We start from the raw sequence: 26,211 nt of genomic DNA, 5'->3' as shown, positions 1-26,211 counted from the left end.
ATTTAAATATACATATATGCATTGCGTGCGTATACCATAGGAGGGTACGTTTAAATTGATAGTAATAAAGGAATGACGCATGAGTTGATATATCTATAACTGCTACTTCTGAAAAAAAAATTACTTTTTGTATAGTTTTACGACTTTATTGCAGTGTTGAGAAACGGTGCAGGAAAACATTAAGTGATTTATTTAAATAGATATTTACAATATAAAATATGTTTAGATTCACTTAACTTACTGCAACATTAATCTTTAATTTTTAATAAACAACTACATATATTTAAATGCTGCTTCAAATAAAAGTAATAATAAGAAGTATTTTTCATTAAATAATTCTTACCGATATTCATAATTTAAATTGAAATATTTACGCTCCTTATGAGTTAAATAGTATTTATTTGTGTTTGATTTTTTCCAAAGTATTCATTTCTGTCTGCTTTTTTATCCAATTGTATTGTACAATAAACACACTATTTTATCATTCTCCAGAAAAAAAAAATCTAACTTCGACCTTAGATTAAATTTTCTTCTTTTCAATTAGACATAATGTAGAAAAATTAATATCGAAAAAAAAATAGTACTTAGATTTTCATACAACTGTAACCTATTCAGGCCTGCCAACTAATACGGTGTTAGTAAAATATTTTACAGAGGGGTAGACACTTAAGAAGTTTGTTTAACACGTTGAGCGCCGCGTCAGCCATCGGTGACTGACACTGGACTTTTCATTTAGGCCGCGTCAACGACTGGTGACTGACACTGAAATTACATTTATGCTGCGTCAACGAACGGTGGCTGACACTGAAATTACATTTAGGCTGCGTCAACGACCGGTGGCTGACACTGAAATTACATTTATGCTGCGTCAACGACCGGTGGCTGACACTGAAATTACATTTAGGCTGCGTCAACGACCGGTGGCTGACACTGAAATTACATTTAAGCCGCGTCGACGACCTGTGGCTGACACTGAAATTACATTTAGGCTGCGTCAACGACCGGTGGCTGACACTGAAATTACATTTATGCTGCGTCAACGACCGGTGGCTGACACTGAAATTACATTTAGGCTGCGTCAACGACCGGTGGCTGACACTGAAATTACATTTAAGCCGCGTCGACGACCTGTGGCTGACACTGAAATTACATTTAGGCTGCGTCAACGACCGGTGGCTGACACTGAAATTACATTTAGGCGGCGTCTGCCACCGCTTGCTGACACTGACCTTTCACATAGGACGCGCGAAACAGCTGGCTGACAGCGTATAACATGATACAGAGCTGTAAAATTTACACTCTATTATGGAATTGCAGAATATTTGTTCAAAATTTGCTTAATTATTGTGATTCTTGGCTTAATAAATTCAATTTAGTAGATTTTTATCCATCACTATTTTCTAACAATTTGTAGGTATATATAATTCACCACTTTTTTCACGTTTGTCATGCTAAACCTTTTAAAACTAAAAAAATATGTCTAATATTTTCAACTTTAGTTTGCAGTTAATTACAGTTTGGCCATACGGGCAAGCCACGTAAAATTAGCGTGGCGTTTAACGTGTTAAGTTAAGCAGGGAACAATTGAAAAATTAAGTATATATATATATATATATATATATATATACTTAATTTTACTTAATATACCATGCTAAACCTTTTATAAACTAGAAAACTCTGTCTATATTTGCAAATTTAGTTTGTAGTTATTTACCGTGTGGCCAGAAGAGAAAGCCATGTAAAATTACCTATGCCTATGCGATTTATTAATCTAAATTTCGGCCCCGTTAGGAGCCCCAACTCATTCATCTCAGTGGTAGATATGGTACATAGCCGTGGCTCCAATCAGAAGAGTGTACAAAATTTAAAAAGCAAGCATGTAAAATTAACGTGGCATTCAACGTCTTAAGTAGAAGTATGCTAAACTTTTTAGTGGAAGCATTGAAGAGTGGTCGATTTGAGCTAAATATTGAAATATTCGCTCAATTAGACAACCTTTTATTTATTTAAATTCAAATACATAAAAAATTCATTTGATTAAGCATCAACAGCAATAAATATTGAAATTAAAAAGAATAAAACATTTTGAGAATTTTGAATTTGAAGTATTAAGATTTGGTTGAAATTCGCTTGAAAATGTTCAGAAAAAACTCTTTAAAAACCACACTTGAATCTTCCAATTCATCAATAATACTGTCGCTATCATCAGACTCCTTTTTCACATCATCTAAATGAAACAAATATCTAATTATACAAAAAAAAATTCATCAATTTTTAAACCAACGATAAAAAATCAGAAGACAATCTTCGACATGAAATGCATTAAATGCAACTAAGTACATATTTAATGGGAATTTTGAAAATTTGAGTTTTAAAGTTTTGCCTGCTTTTTTATTCAAAGACTCAAAAAAAAAAATTCTTCCAATATTTGATCCAGGAGTTCCTTTGTCTTCTGGATTGGGCTTAAAATTACATAACTACGAAGTTGAACATTGGTAGTTTAAAAGCAGTAAAAAATAACTAAGCTGCAAACTTTAAGATTTTATAAGTTTTGGTATTAACAAATAATTTAATTTTAAACAAGTTAGAATGGTTCTGTTATCAGCTTTTTCCGGGTTACAAACAGGCATGAATATTTTCAAAAACTAATTTTTGTTTTCGCAAATAACGCAATTTTGGCAATTGTCGGCATTTCACAGCATTCGTTTTTTGAATATCGTGTTGACGATGTCGATCGACATTGTATAACGTTTGTAAATGGTGAGAGATGTTGATCGACATTCCCCAGCGGTTTTTACTATCTCGAACAATATTGTTTTGCGATATTGAATATACGTTATTAAAGGGGTCCATTTTTATATAGTATAATATTTCACAACGATATTGTTCAATTTTCGAAGATAAATTTTTTACAATTTGGTTTTGAGATATGTGCTACTTGGGTCGTAAAACCATAATTAGGCCGACTGCTCACCGACGATTATAAAATAAAATAAGTTGAGGTGCGTCATCTTGCATCCAAACGATGTCATTCAGCGCATAGTAGCAGTAATTCTGGTATGACGTAAATTTACATCACGGCTACATAGCGTCAGCCTGTTACAGAGCATATGTTACAAATCCCGATGCTGGTGCTTCCTCAAAAAATTTCAGGATGCCAACTGACGCCTAACCATGTGCGTCCGACATTTTAAAGGTTTTCTTCGTTTGAATATCTGGTAATGGTTATTCTATAATTTTTTTTGACTTTATCATGGGCATTGACTCTATCTTTGCGCTTCCTCAATATTTTTGTTATGTTCAGGTGTTGTTTTGTGTGTTCAGTGCTTTTATCATTCATGTGTTTCCTTGTTCATGTGTTTTTGGACGTGGGGAGAGCTGCTTTTTGTGTGTCGTGCAGAGCGTACCTGTTTTTGTGATACGCGTACCATTTAACACTGCGTTTAAGGTTTTCGTATGCGATGAACTTTTTCAACGAAAAAAATGGGTGACACAAATTTGAAAATGTCGAGTCACTTTACCTATAAAACCGTAACCGTTGTCGTTTTTAGAATCTCAATCTTATACCTCTGAATACACTACATCTGAAATATCCTCATCTCGATTGGTTGAGCAACAGCTAGCGGTCTATGAAACGGACAAATTTTTTTTATGACCATCCCTTTCTCACAAATGTATTTCAAATTGAATGGATTGACGTGCATCTGAAAGAATTTTTATAGTTTTTTTTCCTGTCAGCAGCGAGCGACCTTTGACCACGGCCAGCATGTAAATGACCACTGTAACTATTTTAAAAATTAGCGCGAAAAAAGACATCGGTTTTCCCTAGAAGTTTGCAACGAATCTTAATGCCTTGTTTCTTAGGACAGGTCAGCGTTACAAAACATTAGCTTGAAGCGAGCGCTAACCTCTTGAATGGTCAATTTGTGCGTAAGACAACGTAACGCTCACTACCGAAACAATGGCAGACAACAGCAAAACCGATTGTTGAAATCGGCCAAGATTTTCAATCGAGGTAAAATTAATCTCTGAAATTTAAAAATGATCTAATTTGTATAATGTGAGATGAATCATACAAAGATCCCATGCTTTAAACAATCTGTGGTTACAGATTAAAAGGAATTTTTTCCCCCTCTTCAGCACTGGTTGACACATATAAAGTTATAGGAACGAGCCACAAAATCAAAATAGATATTTGTTTACGTCATTAAAGCATGCGCAATGTGAGATAATGTCTGAGTTGGAACGACTGCTCACGCTGTGCTTGCGAAACAGTATTTTGCTGGTGTCAGGGAACGTCAACTTTCAGCTGACGCCCACAGAAGGCCCTTGTCTTAAGAAAGCAATCCCTTCCATCCATTTCTTAAAAATTTATTTTTGTGATTCGCGGTTTTATTAAAAACATGTAATACTTTATTTACCACAGTTATCTTCATCACTTCCATCTGAACAGTCCCTCTGATGATTGCAAACATATCGTTCAGGAATGCATTTATGTTCATCGCATCTAAATTGAGTTTCCTCGTCGCACTCATAGGTTTCGCAGTTTTCTTCATCATTTCCTTTCTTGCAATCCTCCTTTCCGTCACATCTGTATTTTTGAGGAATACATTGCTTGTTGCCGCAAAAAAACCCTCCGCATTCGGATTGTGCTGATGAAAAAAATTACACTCAGAGTCAAAAATCATTCTACTTAGAGTTCATTATTTAATAAACTTTAAATAATTCCACCAACTGCATTCTTAGATGCTTAAACGTTACTGTTTTCAGCATTTTAAAGTATTTGTTTTTGGACTTTTAAAGATTTTTTTTTGCTTTATGGAGATGGTGTATAGCTGGGAAACTATCTGGGAAAAGAAACAATATAAACTTGAAACCGCGGGCGTGATAATTTTCTTTAACCCATCCAAAATTTGCACAGATACTAAATAGTTTCCTAAAATAATTTCTCAAAATAGTTAAAAAAAAATTTTTATTAGGCTTAGCACCGAAATTTTGAATATCTAATGCATTCTAAATATTGACTTAAGTAGAATTTGTATGTGTATGTATTTTCACATGTAGCCAAGATTTTTTTGTTTTAATACATTTTCATTTAAAATATGAATTAGTCTTTCATTATTGACTATGCTTCATGCTATTTTTTCAGGTAGGAAAAAACGATAGTGCACGTGCAGGCCGGTAACCAGAACCTCAAGGTTTATTTATAATCCCTCTAAATATATCTTTATTTTATTAGATTACGTAGAGCAGATTAATTTATAATTAATTCTAATCCAAATTGCAACATGGTTAAATCGATTAATACTGTTAACTAATCATGAGGCACGTGGCTGACCTGCATGAGCACGTCGGAGAATGGTAATTGATATTTAACGTAAGAAATGAAACGATTATTTTGCTTTGGTTAAATCACATCGAAAAAAATTGGTTTTCCGTAGCAGTATGCAACGAATCTTAAGGCCTGGTTTCTTAGGACAGGTCGACGTTAGAAAACGTTACCTTGATGCGAGCGTTAACCTCTTGATTATTCAATTTGCGCGTTAGACAGCATACGTCATCGAACGCTCAGCTTGAACGACAATAGCCGTTCGAATCAACTGCAGTTGATTTACAACGTAACGTTAACTACCGAAACAATGGCGGACAACGGCCAACAGATAATTGAAATCGGCCAAGATTTTGATTTCGAGGAAAAATTAACCTCTGAAATTTAAAAAAAATGACCTAATTTGTATAATGTAAGATATAAATCATACAAAGATCCCGTGCTTTAAACAATCTGTGGTTACAGATTGAAACGTCATTTTTTTCGTTCTTAAGCACTGGTTGACACATATAAAGTTATAGGAATGAGTTACAAGATCAAAATAGATATTTGTTTACGTCATTAAAGCATGCGCAATGTGAGATAATGTCTGAGTAGGAACGACTGCTCACGCTGAGCTTGCAAAACAGTATTTTGTTGGGGGTCAGGGTACGTCAACTTTCTGCTGACGCCCACAGAAGGTCCTTGTCTTAAGAAACCAGTCCCTTCCATCCATTCTTCTTTATTATTTTTGTGATTCGCGGTTTTATTAAAAATATGTAATACTTTATTTACCACAGTTATCTTCATCACTTCCATCTGAACAGTCCCTCCGACGATTGCAAACATATCGTTCAGGAATGAATCTATTTTCATCGCATCTGAACTGAGTTTCCTCGTCGCCCTCACAGTTTTCTTCATCATTTCCGTTTCTGCAATCCTTCCTTCCGTCACACCTATACATTTGAGGAATACATTCTTTGTTGCCGCAATAAAACCCTCCGCATTCGGATTGCGCTGATTAAAAAAAAAAAAAAAAAAAAAAAAAAAAAAAAAAAAAAAAAAAAAAACACAGAGTCAAAAATCATTCTACTTCACTATATAATAAACTTAACTATATAATAAACTATATAATAAACTCACTTCACTATATAATAAACTTAAAATGTTTCCGCCAACTGCATTCTTAAATGTTTAAACATTACTGTTTTCAGCATTTTAAAGAATTTAGTTTCGGACTTTTTGCAGATTTTTTGTTTTTGTTTTATGGAAATGGTGTATAGCTGAGCTATACTATCTGGGATTAGAAACAACATAAACTTAAAACCCAGATAGCAAAATAAGTTTTTTTTCACTCAACAAAAACCTCTTAACCTAAAATTTGGCTGTGATTTGATGATTGATGTAGAGCAGTGTTTGCCAACTGGCGGCTCGCGAAGCCTTTTTAATGGCCCGCTAACTAAAATATATTAGTTATCTTTTTTCTGCCGACAATTTTCGTAAAAAAATCTATATGTGTTTAAAATGCTTTTCTTTCGTTTAAAAAACCCTAATTTCTTAGTTTCTGTGAAATCTAACATACCAACGGTGCAAAAAAATGTATTTCTCATGTCTTGCATCCAAGAAAATATTTATTCAAATTCAAAAATAATCATGTTTGTTGCTCTTTTTAATTTCGTTTTTTTCGTATTTTGTGAATATAATTTAGCACGTGCGTATAAGAAATTTTCTCTACGAAATTCTCTGATTTAACTTTTTGATACTACTCATTTTGGATGAAATTATTTACATTTGTAAATTTTAAAACTCATAAAAAAGGGAATGAATATCATGTTTTATTTAAAGCCTTGAATATCGCAAGAACGGAAAAGATGAAAAAAAAATTAATATGCTCGAGAATTTTTTGTTGTTGTTGTTTCTATGATTCCTAATAAGTCGGAAAAAAGTTAACTTATTACATAATTAAATTTAAAAGAAGAAAAAAAAATCTTGCGACTAAGTTTCTGATTAAGATAAGATTAAAAATGAATACTCAATCAGCATTATTTGAAATTCTTTTTATTTTGCTTTCTAATATTGAAAAAACTTTCATAAAAATTCGTCACTAGTATTTAATGTTCCTTTATACATTCAAGAGTCTTGTAAAATTTTGGTAAAGTTGCGGCCCGCCATTTGACTGGTGTTTTTAATTGCGGCTCCCAGCAACATGTAAGTTGCAAACCCCTGGTGCATAGGCTGATTGTTTTTAAGCAGGTTAATAATTTTTTTTAAATGTTCATTATTTAAATACATAATTATTATTAAATAATTTAATGATTAATAATTGCTCATTATTTAAGTGCTTAATAATTTAAACAGTTAAATAGTAATATAAATATTCGTCCGTTATCAAGACAAATTGTTGGATTGACTTAATTGTTGTTGTCCCAAATTGTTACCACAGCTTAAAATTAATACACTTAACTAAACTACCGTATATAACTATAGAAGGAACTCTGAACTAAATTAGTTAAGTGTCACATTTTCAGATGGCAGCAAGCGTTGACATTTTGGCAGATCAAAAATCCAAATTCATCGAAATAGTGCTTTTATTTTTAGAAGAATTGCGTTAGTATTTCATATTTTGACTTTCCGTCATAAAACTTTTGCACTGATTAATTAGCATATTTTAAGTATGATAATAAATAATTTCTAACGATAGTTATGCGAAGATATGATATCTAATCGTTAGATCATTCACAGAGAAAGACTGATGGTAGCGTATATGATAACGTGATTTGATAACACCTTTCAATAGTAATCATAACTTATTTGAATGCAAAGTATTTTTACTAATGACGAGAAAACTTCATGTATTTTAAAGTTGAAAAAAAAACTTGTACTAAACCGTAGAGTTTCAAATACTCAAGTCCCGCAGTGAACTATTAGTAAGCACAGCCAGTAGAACACTGAAGTTAAGCATCGCAGGATGCGGTCAGTAAGCGGGTGGGTGACCACTTTGATCAGACCTGCTCAGGGACCGAGGGTGCACGGTATCGGTCTTCGTTAAACTGTTCCACCTTTTATTAACCGTCGCTGCACAGCTGACCCAATTTTATGGGTTTACGACTACTAACGTTCAACTTCGCAGCCTTGTAATTTTGAATCTAATCCAGAAGACAAGGGAACTCCTGGATCAAGTATTGGGAGAAATTTGCCTTCGTGGAGGACTTTTTTTTTATGGAACTAACCCGCATTTACGTGACATAGAGAAGAAGACCACGAGAACCCCCATGGTTAGCTTGACGGCAAAGGAACTTTAACCCATGATCCGTGTATCACTGAGGATATTTTATGTCGGCACTGCGGTCGACGCAAGCCGGATGCGGAATTCGTATCGACTGGGATTCGAACCCAGTTCGCCTCATTGGAAGACGAACGCTCTATCACATGAGCCATCACGGCTCAAACTGTTCTATCGTAAAGTTCACGACTTCACGTGCATGATTGCGATGGCATGTCTTCTGATCATCCTTATGGATGTTTCCCTGACCGTCGTCAATACCCCATTGCACAGCTCTAGTGCGACGTAAATAAAGTATACTACCTATCTATCAAAAATGCAGATTTTTTTTAGACTATCTAAATACAAATAAACTATTGCAAAGATTACTCAAGATAACGCTGAACTCACTTGTTTCTGAACTTCAAAATACCAATTAGAGGTGAAACAGAATTCGTCATGAAAAGTTTCTCCCGTGGTATAGTTCCTCATAAAAAACGATTAAAAATATAACTTACAGCAAATTCTTTCATCAGACATTTCGAAGCAGTCATAACTACCGTCACAAACGTGCTCTTTTGGGATGCATTGTCCATACTTGCATTGGAACTCTCCATCCTCACAAGAATTGAGTCTGCAGCCATCTTCGTCTTCCCCTTCAGAACAATCCTCCATACTATCGCAGACCCAAAGCTGCGAAATGCAAGTACCATTGTTACATTTGAATCGTGGGGGTGAGCATTCTTCGGATGGAATGAAATCTGAAACAGAAAAAGGCTTCGCATAGTGTAAAGTATTTTTGGTAATTGTCAGCTTGTAAGTTTTAAGTTAGTCAATTGTAAGTTAGTTAGTTGTAAGTTAGTAAGTTGTCAATTTGTAAGTTAGACAGCATAAGTCATCGAGTGCTCAGCTTGAACGACGACTGACGTCCGAATCAACTGCAGTTGGATTACAACGCACAGTGGCCCAGCATCCAAGGTTTCGTGGCCAAAATTAGTATTTCGATAAAATTTGTTTCAAAATTTGGGGTACTTTATTTAGGGTTTTCGCGCGTAGGTAAATTGAATTCATAGTTGAAATTTTGAAATACACTAAAAATACCAACAAAAAAGATGGCGGCTGAAATATGGTGAGCTAAATAAAAAGAAATAGTACGTTTAAATAATAAATATAGCAATGAAAATATAATAATTTTCGTAATTTTATATTAAAAATGAAAAGCAAATTATATTTCCGAAGTAATATTTCGAAATAACGCGAAAACGTGAAAAAACATAATTTTTGTTTCTCTGTATATTTAGTTCACCTTTGCAATATGAGCAAAATGGGGCAGGTTTTTTCGAAAGAAGAAACATCAAAGAACACAACAAAAAATAGTTTAGCTGATTATCTCGTGAAAGTTTTTGGATTTAAGTTTTGAAAGTCATTCAAACGTTGTAAAATGTAGTAAGAGTATTAACTAATACAACAAATTGAAAAATTGTACTATAATTTCAGACTAATTACTCTGATGAAAATGTAACAGTAAGGTGAAATTCCTATATATATTTCTGAAATATAAATTTAAAAATTACATTAAAAAATTTTTTTTTAAACATATTTTTCACTACATTGTATTTTCGATGGTCCAAAAAGTAAATTATAATGTTTGGAATGATTATGAGTACTTAATTTTGGCTATATTATAACTGCCTGCACTTATTTTAGTTGAAAATTTAATTTTGACTTCTCGCCAAAGATCATGATCTACTGGCCCGCAGTGCTCAGTGAGGATTTTTAATGTTTCTCAGATTCCTTTCCTTAACCCTTTGACGCAGAATTTTTATAAAAAAATATTTTTCATTATCTCGTATTAATTTAGGTCAAAATAATTGTAAAATATTATATTTAGCATTTAATAATTTATAGTTATTAAATACAGAAGGAAACATCGTTGTATTTTTCCGAGTATTCTAACCTGTGTATTTTTCTGAGAATCTTCTAAACACAGCTCACTTCCAATAATTTTTCAAATTTGCACTTATTTTCTATGACTTGACTCTGAAGGAAATGGCTATTCAACATAGAAATTTCTTTGGTATTACAAAAAAATCACTTATTGATAAATGTTTGAATATGAATGGAAAAAGAAATTAATGCTTCTTTGTTTTTGTATTTTATATTTTAGTACAAATATAATTCCGAAAATCTAATGGATTTATTGACTGTTCTTTATAATTGAAAAATATCAAAATGTATTTTTGCTTGTCATCAGAGCGTCAGAAAAAAAATATATACGTATAAATGAAGGTTTCCGGTATTTGATCTGTGTCAAGAGTCTGCTCTCGCAAATCTAAAAGCCACTAATAACTATATGACTTTCGTTTCGTTGGCAGAAACTTTAGCGAAAACCTGTCGACATAATCCTTTACTAGATAAATAATGTCAGTACCCAGAGGACAAGTAACCTTACGGCATCCTTGTGTTGGAATTTTCATCTAAATGTCACGAAAATGATTGTATTAAAAACCTTTTTTCAAGAAAACAAAAATATTGCGGTTTCAAACTTTTCAGGATTAAAAATAATATTTTTTAAAGCTTTTTTTTAAAACTTAGGTCCATCATAACATATTAGCTGACATCACACTAGCGATAGGATGAAATTGCATTGTCCATTAAAATTTCATGGCGGGGTGGATTTTAGATGAGCATACAAGACTTTGCAAAACGAAACTTTATAATGACCTAGATTTAATATTATTTTCACCTTAAGACTAGTTTTATTAAAGGATGTTTTCACGCTAGAAAACATTAGGTCAACCTCGATTTAAGGTTTTTATATCGATTAATGTTTATACAAGGTTTTGGATTAGGGTAATGTTCCTAGAATAAAGCAGATGGTCTCAGATCTCGTTTTAAGTTTAGAAGGCTTACCAGTAAACCACATAACAATCCTTTTTAGGTTTACATTAAAAGGGTTTTGGTGAGTGAAAATAAACCTTATTTTGCTATCTGGGTCTGGGATTTTCGGGAGCGAAGTAATAGACAGATTCGGAACTTTCAAATATTTTAAAATGCAGATAAAGTTTTATTTACCGCAATTTGATTCGTCACTCTTATCTCTACAGTCATAATTTCCACCGCATGCTTGTGATTTCGGGATGCATTGCCCGCTTCTACATCGGAAGTCTGTTTCTAAGTCACATGCAAGGCAATCGCTTTCGTCACTGTCATCTGCACAGTCATATATTCCATCACATACGTAGAATGAATAGATGATGCATTGCCCGCTTCGACATCGAAAGTGGTGATCTGCGGCACAAACTCTGGAATGACAATCGCGTTCGTCACTGTTATCTTCGCAATCTTCCTCTCCGTCGCAAACATGCTCATACCTGATACAATTTCCATCGTCGCATTGAAATTGGAAAAACGAACAATCTGTATCAAAAAAATAAAAATAAATAAATTCTTCGAAATAAATATCGATTTCAGTTACTGAAAGGTAGGCTAATAATAGGTACAAGAATCAAAACTTTTGATTTTTTTTAAATAAAATTCTTATTTTTAATTATTTTTCATTTATTTTCGATGGAAATAAATCCGTTAGCTTGCTCCTCTTTCCTTATAGTTCGCTTTCTTTTTCCCCCTTTCATGAAATTGTACTAAGTTCATTTCGTGCAAGAGACATTTTTACTAATATCTAGTTTTTTTACATATAAAAAAATTACTTTAAAAAAATGACATTTTGACGTTATTTTTCCCGTTTTCAACTCTTCCTTAATTATTGATCAATTTTCCCGTTTTTATTGTTTATAGGAAATTTAATGTAGTATATTTTGTATAAACGTTCTTTTTTGTATCCAATGATTTCTGCAGTATTGTAGTGTATCTACCACTACAAATATACAATTCCAATTCATTAGTTTGTAAGAAATGTTAACTCGATTCTATGATGGGCTACCTAATTCTCATAGATGAAGTTTAACATTGTTGTTATCTATACTACCTCCACGTAAGTAACTTTCGGATGAACTCGCCTACCTTATCAAATATTCCCACTTCGATCTGAACATGCCAACTTTGATGGATGGTCCACATTGAAAATTGATGGATGGCCAACTTTGATGGATGGTCCACATTGAAAATTGATGGATGGCCAACTTTGATGGATGGTCCACATTGAAAATTGATGGATGGCCAACTTTGATGGATGGTCCACATTGAAAATTGATGGATGGCCAACTTTGATGGATGGTCCACATTGAAAATTGATGGATGGCCAACTTTGATGGATGGTCCACATTGAAAATTGATGGATGGCCAACTTTGATGGATGGTCCACATTGAAAATTGATGGATGGCCAACTTTGATGGATGGTCCACATTGAAAATTGATGGATGGCCAACTTTGATGGATGGTCCACATTGAAAATTGATGGATGGCCAACTTTGATGGATGGTCCACTCTGCTTCGGTAGCCCGACGACCTGCACGCGAAGTCGAGAAATTTAACGTAGAACAGTTTAGCAAGGACCAATGTCGCACACCCTCGGTCCCTACGTAGACTGATCCAATTGGTCACCCACCCGCACACTCACCGTAACCAGTGATGCTTGACTTCGGTGATCTGCTGGGAACCGTGTCTTAACGATCAGTCCACTGCGGGACGTCAATATAAGTGAAAAATATTATATTTAGCAATTTGATAATATATAGTTATAAAATACAGAATGAAACGCCGGTGTATTTTTCCGAGTATTCTATCCGGTGTATTTTTCTGAGAATCTTCCAAACACAGCTCACTTCCAATGATTTTTCAAATGTGCACTTATTTGCTATGACTTGACTCTAAAAGAAATAGTTATTCAACATAGAAATTTCTTTAGTTTTAAAAAGTCAATTATTGATAAATGTTTGAATATGAATGAAAAAAATGAATACTACTCATTTCTGTATTTTATATTTTAGGACGAATATAACTCCGATAATCTGATGGATTTTTTTTTAGTAATGGATTGACTGTTTTTTAAGTAAAAAATATAAAAATATATTTTTACTTGTCATATGAGATTCTGAAATTTTTTTATATATATAAATGAGGGTCACCAGTATTCCATCTGCGTCAAGGGTCTGTCGCACCAAATCTAAAAATATTTGATTTTCGTTTCCATTTTTTGTCCATCGCCCAAACTGACATAATGAATGTGACTGCAAAAACATTAAGAGCAGCACTCTAGCTCATTTGCAGAAACTTTAGTGAGAGCCTGTCGGCATAATCGTTTACTAGATAAGTTATGTCAGTACCCAGAAAGCATGTTACCTGTCGGAATTTAATCTTATTGTCACGAAAATTTTTGAACTAAAAATCTTTTTTAAGTAAAGTAAAAATACTGCAGTTTCAAACCTTTTATCCTAAAAGGATTAAAAATTTTTTTTAAAGCTTTTTTAATAAGGATTTTCACTTAGGTAAAAAGGTCACTAAGGTCCAGAAGGAAGTTTTAGTTGACGTCACACTAGTGATAGGATCAAATGGCATTGTGCAATAAAATTTTTTAGCTGAGCATACAAGATTTCGCGAAAAGAAACCTTATGATGACCTAGATTTATAATTATTTTTACCTTGAGACTAGCTTTATTAAAGGATTTTTTTCACGCTGGGAAACCCTTAGACAACCTCGATTTAAGGTTTTTATATAAAAGGTTGTTTTCCAATGTTTTGGATCAGGATAATGTGTGTAGAAAAGAGCAGGTTGTCACAGATCTCGTTTCAAGGTTAGAAACTTTACATGTTAACCGCATTACAAACCTTATTAGGTTTACATAAAAAGGATTTTGCTTAGTGGAAATAAACCTTATTTTGCAACCTGGGAATCCGACTTGCTAAAGCATGTACTGGAGGTGCGTTCTCGATGAATTTTAACATTTTCTGACCGTTAAAAGCAGAATTCATCATCAAATTTTCATCACAACCAATTTTGACCAGACTGCGAAAATAGTTCAAATTTGAATTGGTGTTCTGTGCTAGTTGAATAGGCTTGCTTCATTCTTTCTTTCACTTGCAGGCGGAATTGCGAGCGCCATTTTTGTCGCCAAATAGAATTTTGACAGTTTTTGCTTTATCGGTAATCGGTTACTTAAACAGACACTAAAATAAAAAGAATGAAAAGAAAGAAAAGAAAGTAAGCATGTGAAAAAAATTATTATAAAAAAGCTAAAAAGAAAGAAAAGAAAGAAAGAAAAGAGGAAAAAAGGATGAAAAGAAACTTAAAATATTAAAACAGAGGTTATTCAAAAAGACTAAAAAGAAAGGAAAAAAGAAAGAAAAGAAAAAAGAAAAGAAAAAATAAAGAAAAGTAAAGAACGCAAAACATTAAAACACATTTTTCTAAAAGTCTAAAAAGGGGAAATAAATCTATTTTTAATACACAAAGAAAAAAGAAAGAAGTTGGATGCACTTTCATAATAGCCGTGCGAGACAACGCGTCCAATAAATTGCAACGTGATCAAATTGGTTAATTTTATTGCATAAAAGACAAGGGAAAAAAAAAAGAGGAAATATATTTTAAGACATTTTTTATGTTTGTGTGCCTTTACACTGTATAAAATCTTAATTCAATAATGTCATTGGTCAGAATTTCTAATGACAAAGAAAAATTATAAGAAAAATAAAAAGATACTATTCAAGCAATCTTTCGGGCAGTTTCATGGCATGGAAATACCTTAGTATTGAGTTGAGCTTCGCGATCAAAATGTGAAGAAAAATAATCATAAAAGTTCTAAAATTAAAATGAATAATTTTCATGTAATAATTAAACATGACTAAAAATTAAGGAAGTTAATTTTTTGAATTTCAAAAAAAAACTTTTATCGCATTTATGAATTTACTTTGCCTGAGGTACAGTATTTAAGTAAAAATCGCCTTTTCTCCTATTATTTAGCCCTTTATAAGGCTTTGGTAAGTATACTAACTTCAAATTTTAAATAAAAATAGGAAACCAAGATTTGTTCGACCATCTACAGATAAATTCTGGGAATACAAAGAAGGGTTTTCTTTTACATTAATGCGAGTAACAATAAAGGTTAGAGTGAGATCAAGAGGTCAACATTATAGAGAGCTACTTTCTCCTGTACCTTATGCGCCGTTATTTCTACGTCCAAATTTACTGCCACCTCTTTTTAGTAGGAAAAGTTTTAAGTTCCACCACCCAAAGAAAACAGTTTTAAAAATCAAATTAGCTTTTGGGTAATAAACTATATTATTTTTATTTAATAAGTCAATCACAATCCCAAAAATATTTAATCATAACATTAACTCGAAGCAAATGGCAGTAAAAAGGTTTATTGAATCTCAGGTCTATCACTACCGAAAACTCCTCCATGTCTTTCAAATTGATGGGACCAGGGCCTGATTATCGCCTAGGCCCAATACCAAGGGCCCACACTTTCTGGGGGGGGGGGGCACAATATGACTATTTTTTTTTAAAAACTGAAAGAAACAGTTTTTTTTCTTAAAAAAATGTACTTTTTTAAAAAATTGTTTTTATATTGTGATAAACCAAACTCGTGTCAACATTATACTAATCAAATTCGAAAGTGCAGCTGAATTTGAATTGGGGCAATTTTTACGTCAACGGCTTAAGTGAATGCACTGAATATGCACTTTAATTATTTAAAAGTGTCATATTTAAATAAACTCTTATTTAAATGTGTTTCATATTTTCTATGACTACTATAAATTTGGCTCTTTTGAATATTTTCTGTGTGCATTTTTTAATAAAAATTATAAGTAATAACCTTAATATTTCAGCATGCATGCAGAACGTATCGTTAAATCTAATGAAAAGTCGGCTAGCTTTGTGTTGGTTTAAGTACTAAATAAAAAAATAATTGCAGCTTACTATAAAAAATAATTCTACTTTTAGCAAAAATCACTGATTTTCAATTGTTTGTGGTCACCAAACTATTTTTATTTTGACATAACATTGTTTCGCTGTTTTATATTTTGCTTCAATATATAGATAGGAGAACTTTTTCTTAGAAAAATGATCCTCAATCGTCTGCTTTCAAAATTTCTTAGAATGTTTCTCTTGAATCATGCAGTTGAATAGATTATTTTTTATTATTAGGACTACTCTTTAGAAACTTAATTTCAAAATATTTCATAAGCGGCCCGAACAATTTGGTAAGCATTGGTCCTGAATTGTTTTGATCGGTCCCTGTATGGGGCATACGCTATTCATTTTTAAACAGCAAAAAATTATTTCATTTTCGCCCAAGTCCACTTCAAAAACATTTTTAAAACATATGTTTTAATATTTAAATATAAATCAAACGTGAAAGTAGCTTACCTTCTGCTGAAGAAACTACAACGAAGACTAACAAAGCAATTATTATGTGTGGAATCATTGTATATAGTTGATCGGACAACTTACAATTGAGTTAATATTTCAAAAATAGCAAATAATGATTTGCCTTAACAAGCATTAAATGAGGAAGTCCACAAAGGATTATATCAGGAACCGGAAAACAATTAAAATGTTTTGATAAAAGACTCTTAACAAACAAAGAAAAGTTTAACTACTTATACGTCTAATCTCACCAAATTTCTATTTTTTTCTACAGCAAGTCGAGTGATTGGGAGTTTATTACACTAGATTGCCGAAGGAAGTCATTTTATCTGCTTTTCATTTGCAAAAAAAGTACAAATAGTAATGCAATTTTTTTTGAAGCGAAGTAATTTTTTTTATTTTTCATATTTACTAATAAATTGTTATATCACTGTAAATAATGTAAAAAAATATTAAAAAGTAATTTGAAATTTTTTTTTCACACATTAGTTGTTCCTTCACAATTTTGATTGCTTTTGGGCAATATAGGTATATACTAATTTTCTGTCTTTCTAGTGTTAATAAAGACTAAATCACATGATAAAAATTTAACAAAAAAAATTAATTAATATCAAACTGTACTTATTTTTTTAAATGAAAGTTATAAAATGGGAGGAAAATTTTTCATGTACCAATTAAGTGGGTTTCGCTTGAAAAGTTTTTTATAATTATTTTTAAACTGTCCCTTGTAAAGTTTAAAGTAACATTTTAGATAAAGTATAAAATTTTTGACTATCATTATATTCTAATAGTTCTGTAATGCAAAATATACTGTACCACAGATAGATGCATAGATAGATTGAAAGAATATATGAAAAATCTTTGTTGGACTCCAACATCAAACTCTAAAAACCATTCATTCATACAAAGAAAAAATTGTTTAGTCAGGCAGTGTCTGGGGTTCTCTTTTTCTATGGTTTATCGTTTCTCAATATCGAAGGATGGCAATTTTATGGAAGCATTCCTTCAAAAGAAATTAATAAAGATTATTCTTGTAAACTAGTGACTCAAAGTGTCACATGAATGTTCAAATTGGTTTACAAAAAGTTAATATTAGGTAATTGGCTACTTATTAGCTAATTAATAATCACTAAAGAAATGGACTATATTCCTGAAATCAGAGATGAGTCTGTGAATGATTTGGATGATTCACTAAAGTACCTCTATCATGTTTATTTTAACATTCTGTATCAATAGGCGTCCCTAAATCTGAAAATGACCGAACATTGCAGAATAATTTATGATGGAAACTGCAGTTCTTCGCTTCCTGTGTAAAAATATGATGTCTGCGTCACGTGAAAACTACATGCACTGTTAATAATTTTTTATTTTCTAATTAGAGCACTTGTGCATAATTTCATATTTAACTAATTAAAGTTTCCTTTCTGCAAATTTAATTTGAAAAATGAAGTTAACCGTCATAGTAATAAATTAACGAATGAGAGTTGTTTGCTTATTTGTAAGATATAATATAATTATCAAAAGTCTAGTTGTAGAACATTATATGCATATAATTCTAATTACTGCTGCAGATAAAATATTTATATTTCGATTTCTTAAAACAAATAATTAAACAATAGTACAAATTGAACTTGAAAAATGTGTGACTGATGGACACTTGCCCTATTGCATTTCATTTACTCTGAAAAATCACTTGATTTGAATCCCATAAAAATTTAATTGACTCTTTGGAATAGCGAATTAATCTCAGAAATACACGCGAAGAATTGCATCATAAAATCCTGCGTTGGCGGCTTAAATTGGATACGTACGAAACCAAGTGGATTAACTTTCTAACATAATAAAACTGATATCGAGACCACACAAGGAAAAATAATACTCTTCGTGATTTCTGAAGAAGAGAGTGATTCGAGTGAGCTTACTACAAAATATTCCTAAGAAATATATTGCTTTAATGGATTCCTTAAGAAATAGATTAGATAATATTACATAACTAAAGCTGCCATATATACGTTCTCAAGAATAATATAAAAAAGAAGATTGTTCTTTTTGGTGTAATTCAAAGGTTAATCGAGAAAAATAACCATAAATAACAGGACAAATAACAATAATCTTTATCAAAAAATGATTTTTAATGAAACATTGATGAATTAAAATTTTAAAACAAAGCCAATTACTATGCGAATATGAATTTTTTTAGTGAATTCCAGGAGACTTTAGTAAGGGCTTTATGAAACATAAATTTTTGTTTTGAAAATAATGTACTAACTATAAGTGTATATAAATTCAAACATATCTATCATTTCCTATTTGTTCATTTAATTATTTATTTAAATTCAAATACATAAGAAGTTCATTTCATTAAACATCAATAGCAATAAATATTTAAATTAAAAAGAATAAAACATTTTGAGAATCTTGAATTTGAAATATTAAGATTTGGTTGAATTTCGCATGAAAATGCTCAGGAAAAAGTCTTTAAAAACCACACTTGAATCGTCCAGTTCATCAATAATACTGTCGATATCATCAGAATCCTTTTTCACATGATCTAAAGGAAACAAAAATCTAATTATACAAAAAAAAATCATCAATTTTTAAGCCAACGATTAAAAATCAGAAGACAGTCTTCGATATGAAATGCATTAAATGCAACTAAGAACATATTCAATGGAAATTTTGAAAATTTGAATTTTGAAGTTTTGACTGCCATTTTATTCAAAGACTCAAAAAAAGAAAAATTTACTCCAATATTTGATGCAGGAGTTCCGTTGTCTTCTGGATTGGGTTTAAAAATACATGCCTACGGAGTTGAACATTGGTAGTTTAAAAGCCATAAAAAAATAACTAAGCTGCTAACTTTAAGATTCTGTAAATTTTGGTAATAACAATTAATTTAATTTTAAACAAGCTCAGCAGTTTTTTCGGGGAATAAACAGGCATGAATATTTCCGAAAACTAATTTTTATTTCACAATTAATGTAATTTTGTCAATAGTCGGCATTTCACAGCATTCGTTTTTTGAATATCGTGTTGACGATATCGGTCGACATTCCTCAACGTTTTTACAAAATCGAACAATATACGTTATGAAAGGGGTCTATTTTTATATAGTACAATATATCGCAACGATATTGTACAATGTTCGAAGATAAGTTTTTACGATATAGTTTTTGAGATATGTGCTACTTGGGTCCTAAACCCAAAATTGGGCCGACTGTTCACCGACGATTATGAAATAGAATATGTTGAGGTGCGCCATGTTGCATCCAAACGATGTCAATCAGCGCATAGTAGCAGCAATTCTGGTATGACGTAAATTTACATCATGGCTACATAGAGTCAGCCTGTCACAGAGCATATGTTACAAACCCCGATGCTGGCTCTTCCTTAAAAAATTTCAGGATGCCAACTGACGCCTAACCATGTGCGTCCCATATTTTAAAGGTTTTCTTCGTTTGAAAATCTCGTAAACGTTATTCTATTATTTTCGTTGTTGACTTTATCATGCACATCGACTCTATCTTCGCGAGGAAAAATTAATCTCTGAAATTTAAAAGATGACCTAATTTGTACAATGTAAGATGTAAATCATACAATGATCCCGTGCTTAAAACAATATGTGGTTACAGATTAAAAGGTCATTTTCCCCCCTCTTAAGCACTGGTTGACACATATAAAGTTATAGGAACGAGCCACAAAATCAAAATAGATATTTGTTTACGTCATTAAAGCATGCGCAATGTGAGATAATGTCTGAGTTGGAAAGACTGCTCACGCTGAGCTTGAAAAACAGTATTTTGTTGGGGTCAGGGTACTTCAACTTTCAGCTGATGCCCACAGAAGGCCCTTGTCTTAAGAAACCAGTCCCTTCCATCCATTCTTCTTTATTATTTTTGTAATTCGAGGTTTTATTAAACACATGTAATACCTTATTTCCCACAGTTATCTTCATCACTCCCATCCGAACAGTCACTCTGATGATTGCAAACATATAGTTTAGGAATGCATTTATTTTCATCGCATCTAAATTGGGTTTCCTCGTCGCACTCATAAGTTTCGCAGTTTTCTTCATCATTTCCTTTCTTGCAATCCTCTTTTCCGTCACATCTATATTTTTGAGGAACACATTGTTTGTTGCCGCAATAAAACCCTCCGCATTCAGATTGTGCTGATGAAAAAAAACAACAACACAGAGTCAAAAATCATTCTACTTAGAGTTCACTACATAATAAACTTAAAATGTTTCGCCAACTGCATTCTTAAATGCTTAAACGTTACAGTTTTCAACATTTTAAAGAATTTATTTTTCGACTTTTTAAAGATTTTTTGTTTCGTTTTATGGAGATGGTGTATAGCTGAGCTATATTATCTGGGAAAAGAAGCAACATAAACTTAAAACCACGTGCGTAATAATTTATTTTTAATCCAGCCAAATTTTGCTCAGATACTAAATGGTTTCCTAAAATAATTCGTCAAAATAGTTAAAAAAATTTTATTAGGTGTAGCACCGATATTTTGAATATCTAATATATTCTAATTATTGAATTAAGTAGAATTTGTTTGCGTATGTATTTTTACATGCATCCAAGAGTTTTTTGTTTCAATACATTTTCATTTAAAATATGAATTAGTCTTTCATTATTGACTATGCTTTATACTATTTCTTCAGCTAGGAAAAAACGATAGTGCACATGCAGGCCGGTAACCAGAACCTCAAGGTTTATTTATAATCCGTCTAAATAAATCTTAATTTTATTAGATTACGTAGAGCAGATAAATTTATAATTAATTCTAATCCAAATAGCAACACGGCTAAATCGATTAATATTGTTAACTGATCTTGAGGCACGTTAGCTGACCTGCATGAGCAAGTCGGAGAATGGTAATTGATATTTAACGTAAGAAATGAAACGATTATTTCTTTGGTTAAATCACAACGAAAAAAATTGGTTTTCCGTAGCAGTATGCACCGAATCTTAAGGCCTGGTTTCTTAGGACAGATCGACGTTAGAAAACGTTACCTTGGTGTGAGTGTTAACCTCTTGATTATTCAATTTGCGCGTTAGACAGCATACGTCATCGAACGCTCAGCTAGAACGACAATAGCCGTTCGAATTAACTGCAGTTGATTTACAACGTAACGTTAACTACCGAAACAATGGCGGACAACAGCCAACAGATAATTGAAATCGGCCAACATTTTGATTTCGAGGAAAAATTAACCTCTGAAATTTAAGAAAATGACCTAATTTTTATAATATAAGATATAAATCATACAAAGATCCCGTGCTTTAAACAATCTGTGGTTACTGATTAAAAGGTCATTTTTTGCTTTTCATAAGCACTGATTGACACATATAAAGTTATAGGAATGAGCTACAAAATCAAATTAGATTTTTGTTTACGTCATTAAGGCATGCGCAATGTGAGATAATGTCTGAGTAGGAACGACTGCTCACGCTGAGCTTGCAAAACAGTATTTTGTTGGGGTCAGGGTTCGTCAACTTTCTGCTGACGCCCACAGAAAGAAACAAGTCCTTTTGTTATATTTGCTTGTCCGTTATATTTGCGTTGCGTCCGTTGTTGTTGCTTCCGTTATATTTGCTTGTCTAAAGAAACAAGTCCTTTACACCCATTCTTCTTTATTATTTTCGTGGTTCACGGTTTTATTAAAAACATGTAATACTTTATTTACCACAATTTTCTTCATCCCTTCCATCTGAACAGTCCCTCTGACGATTGCAAAGATATCGTTTAGGAATGCATCGATTTTCATCGCATCTAAACTGAGTTTCCTCGTCGCACTCGCAGTTTTCTTCATCGTTTCCGTTTGTGCAAGCCTCCTTTCCGTCACACTTATATTTTTGAGGAATACATTCTTTGTTGCCGCAATAAAACCCTCCGCATTCTGATTGTGCTGATGAAAAAAAAAACACAGAGTCAAAAATCATTCTACTTAGAGTTCACTACATAATGAACTTAAAATGATTCCGCCAACTGCATTCTTAAGTGCTTAAACATTACTGTTTTCAACATTTTAAAGAATTTATTTTTGGACTTTTGGAAGATTTTTTTTGTTTTGTGGAGATCTTGCGTAGTTGAGCTATACTATCTGGGATAAGAAACAACATAAACTTAAAACCCAGATAGCAAAATAAGTTTCTTTTTCACTCAACAAAAACCTTTTAACCTAAAATTTGGCTGTGATTTGATGATTGATGTAGAGCAGTGGTTGCCAACTGGCGGCACGCGAAGCTTTTTTTGTGGCCCGCTAACTATAATATATTAGTTATCTTTTTTGTGCCGACAATTTTCGTGAAAAAAATTTAATTTATCACATAATCAAATTTAAAAGAAGAAAAAAAATCTTGCCACTATGTTTCTGATTAAGGGAAGGTTCAAAATAATGAATATTCAACCAGCATTATTTGTAATTCTTTTTATTTTCCTTTTTAATATTGAAAAAACTTGTCATTGAAAAAGTTTGTCAGTAATATTTAATGTTTCTTCATACATACAAGAGTCTTGTAAAATTTTGATAAAGTTGTGGCCCGCAATTTGACTGGTGTTTTTAATTGCGGCCCCCAGCAACATGTAAATTGGAATCCCCTGGTGCATAAGCTGATTGTTTTTAAGCAGGTTAATAACTTTTTTTAAATGTTTATTATTTAAATATATAATTATTATTAAATAGTTTAATGGTTAATAATTGCTCATTATTTAAGTGCTTAATAATTTAAACAGTTAAAGAATAATTTAAATATTCGTCCGTTATAAAGACAAATTGTTGGATTAACTTAATTGTTGTTGTCACAAATTGTTACTACGCCTTAAAATTTAAATTGATGTCATGATTTGACCTTGAGAAGACTACTCATAAATGCATGCTTAAGTGCGGTTTTTGAATATGGGCCAAAGATCTAAAACTATAGGTAGAACTACCGTATCTAACTATAGAATCAACTCTGAACTAAATTAGTTAAGTGTCACATTTTAAGTTAGCAGCAAGCGTTGACATTTGGGCTGATCAAAAATCCAAATTCATCGAAATAGTGCATTTATTTTTTAGAAGAATTGCGTTAGCATTTCATATTTTGCCTTTACGTCATAAAACTTTTGCACTGATTAATTAGCATATTTTAAGTATGATAATAAATAATTTCTAACGATAGTTATAGCAATATGAAATCTAATTGTTAGATCATTCACAGAGAAAGACTGATGGTAGCATATATGATAACGTGATTTGATAACACCTTTCAATAGTAATCATAACTTATTTAAATGCAAAGTATTTTTACTAATGACGAGAAAACTTCATGGCAAATTCTCTCTCATCTGCGTTGATATTTTAAAGTTGAAAAAAAAAACTTGTACTAAACCGTAGAGTTTCCAATTCTGAAGTCCCGCAGTGAACTGTTAGTAAGCACAGCCAGTAGAACACTGAAGTTAAGCATCGCTGGCTGCGGTCAATAAGCGGGTGGGTGACCACTTTGATCAGACTTGCGCAGGGACGGAGGGTGCACGGTATCGGTCTTCGTTATACTGTTCCATCTTTTTTATAACCGTCTCTGCACAGTCAACCCAATATTATGGGCTTACGACTACTAACGTTCAACTTCGTAGCCTTGTAATTTTGATTCTAACCCAGAAGACAAGGGAACTCCTGGATCAAGTATTGGAAAAAAGTTGCTTTCGTTGTGGACTTTTATTTAATGGAACTAACCCGCATTTTCGTGACGTGGAGAGGAAGACCACGAGAACCCATCACGGTTAGCCTGACGGCAAAGGGACTCTAACCCATGATCCGTCTATCACCGAGGATATTTCACGTCGGCACTGCGGTCGATGCAAGCCGGAAGCGGAATTCGTATGGGCTGGTATTCGAACCCGGTTCGCCTCATTGGAAGACGAACGCTTTATCACATGAGCCATCACGTCTCAAACTGTTCTATCGTAAAGTTCACGACTTCACGCGCATGATTGCGATGGCATGTCTACTGATCATCCTTATGGATGTTTCCCTGACCGTCGTCAATACCCCATTGCACAGCTCTAGTGCGACGTAAATAAAGTATACTACCTATCTATCAAAAATGCAGATTTTTTTAGACTATCTAAATACAAATAAACTATTGCAAAGATTACTCAAGATGAACTCACTTGTTTCGGAACTTCAAAATACCAATTAGAGGTGAAACAGAATTCGTCATGAAAAGTTTCTCCCGCGGTATAGTGTTCTCATAAAAAATGATTAAAAATAAAAAACTTACAGCAAATCCTTTCATCAGACTTATCGAAGCATTCATAACTACCGTCGCAAACTTGCTCTTTTGGGATGCATTGTCCAGACTTGCATTGGAACTCCCCATCCTCACAAGAATTGGGTTTGCAGCCATCTTCGTCTTCCCCTTCAGAGCAATCCTCCATACTATCGCAGACCCAAAGCCATGAAATGCAAGTGCTATTGTTACATTTGAATTGTTGTGGTGAGCATTCTTCGGAAGGATTGAAATCTGAAACAGAAAAAGGCTTCGCATAGTGTAAAGTATTTTGGTAATTGTCCATATAGTTGTAGAGTTCATATATCTTAAAAGCATGGTTTCTTAGGACAAGTCGGCGTTACAAAAGACCAGCTTGATGCGACTGCTAACCCCTGATTGGCCAATTCTTAAGTTAGAGAGCATAAGTCATCGAACCCTCGGCTTGAACGACGACTGGCGTCCGAATCAGCTGCTGTTGGACTACAACGTAACGTTCACGAAGAAAGAAATGGCGGACAACATTCAACAGAGCATAGAAATCAGCCAAGATTTTGATTTTAACATTAAACATAGCTTTTTCTTCCTCTTCTTCTTCATTTAGCTAAGCAATAATGTGTTTTTTTCTTGAACAAAGTCATTATTTGCTCTCCAAAGCACTGGTCGACAATAATAAAATCGATGAAAATTCAAAATAAACCTTTGTTTACGTTATTAACGCATGCGCAATGCGAGATAATGTCTGCGTTGGACTAACTGCTCGCGCTGAGCCATCACCTCCTACATCAGAAAGCCTTCACACGGTTTCCTATAAGTAGTCTGCGCAGATTATTTAAAAAGCGAACCACTTGTGCACATGATCCAAATTCTATTTAAAAAGTACTTGAGAGAAATTTATCATATATATTTGAGAATTGAATCTGTAGTGGTTGACAAGTAAATAAAACAAACCAATTATATTCATAAATTAAAAAATTTTTTAGACATATATTTGCCACCTCTTTCTAATTTTTAATAGATTTTCTATTACAGGGCTTATTCGTAAAC

At 32.7% G+C, this 26,211-nt stretch overlaps 2 protein-coding genes across 2 annotated transcripts; both read right to left on the bottom strand.

Annotated features, from left to right (window-relative positions):
- Window positions 1-1,980: 1,980 nt before the first annotated feature.
- LOC107440221 (uncharacterized) lies at window positions 1,981-17,046 on the bottom strand. The gene is made up of 6 exons (XM_087160621.1): window positions 16,901-17,046; window positions 11,646-11,990; window positions 9,089-9,331; window positions 6,104-6,325; window positions 4,422-4,652; window positions 1,981-2,227 (listed from the first exon to the last, which is right to left on the bottom strand). The coding sequence occupies exons 1-6, from the start codon at window positions 16,956-16,958 to the stop codon at window positions 2,109-2,111; spliced, it is 1,218 nt and encodes a 405-aa protein (XP_087016747.1). The 5' UTR covers window positions 16,959-17,046; the 3' UTR covers window positions 1,981-2,108.
- Window positions 17,047-20,699: 3,653 nt separating this feature from the next.
- On the bottom strand, window positions 20,700-25,410 carry LOC147810636 (uncharacterized). Its single transcript, XM_087160620.1, has 3 exons — window positions 25,177-25,410; window positions 22,599-22,820; window positions 20,700-21,071 (listed from the first exon to the last, which is right to left on the bottom strand). The coding sequence occupies exons 1-3, from the start codon at window positions 25,331-25,333 to the stop codon at window positions 20,833-20,835; spliced, it is 618 nt and encodes a 205-aa protein (XP_087016746.1). The 5' UTR covers window positions 25,334-25,410; the 3' UTR covers window positions 20,700-20,832.
- Window positions 25,411-26,211: the final 801 nt, after the last annotated feature.

The sequence above is a fragment of the Parasteatoda tepidariorum genome, chromosome 4, assembly GCF_982258835.1.
Source record: "Parasteatoda tepidariorum strain Cologne lab strain chromosome 4, Ptep-v5.0, whole genome shotgun sequence".
Taxonomy (NCBI): Eukaryota; Metazoa; Arthropoda; class Arachnida; order Araneae; family Theridiidae; genus Parasteatoda; species Parasteatoda tepidariorum.
Note: the sequence above shows the minus strand (reverse complement) of the source record. Positions and strands in the feature narration are given on the sequence as shown.

What these genes read in the sequence shown, in the direction of transcription:
- LOC107440221 (XM_087160621.1), bottom strand. Translation starts at nt 16,958, where the DNA reads ATGATTCCACACATAATAATTGCTTTGTTAGTCTTCGTTGTAGTTTCT. An exon ending in GTCTGATGAAAGAATTTGCT is followed by an intron (nt 6,326 to 9,088) that starts GTAAGTTATATT and finishes TTTTTTAATCAG; the next exon opens with CGCAATCCGAATGCGGAGGG. An exon ending in AAGTGATGAAGATAACTGTG is followed by an intron (nt 2,228 to 4,421) that starts GTAAATAAAGTA and finishes TGTTTCATTTAG; the next exon opens with ATGATGTGAAAAAGGAGTCT.
- LOC147810636 (XM_087160620.1), bottom strand. Translation starts at nt 25,333, where the DNA reads ATGGAGGATTGCTCTGAAGGGGAAGACGAAGATGGCTGCAAACCCAAT. An exon ending in GTCTGATGAAAGGATTTGCT is followed by an intron (nt 22,821 to 25,176) that starts GTAAGTTTTTTA and finishes TTTTTTCATCAG; the next exon opens with CACAATCAGAATGCGGAGGG. An exon ending in AAGGGATGAAGAAAATTGTG is followed by an intron (nt 21,072 to 22,598) that starts GTAAATAAAGTA and finishes TTTTTTCATCAG; the next exon opens with CACAATCTGAATGCGGAGGG.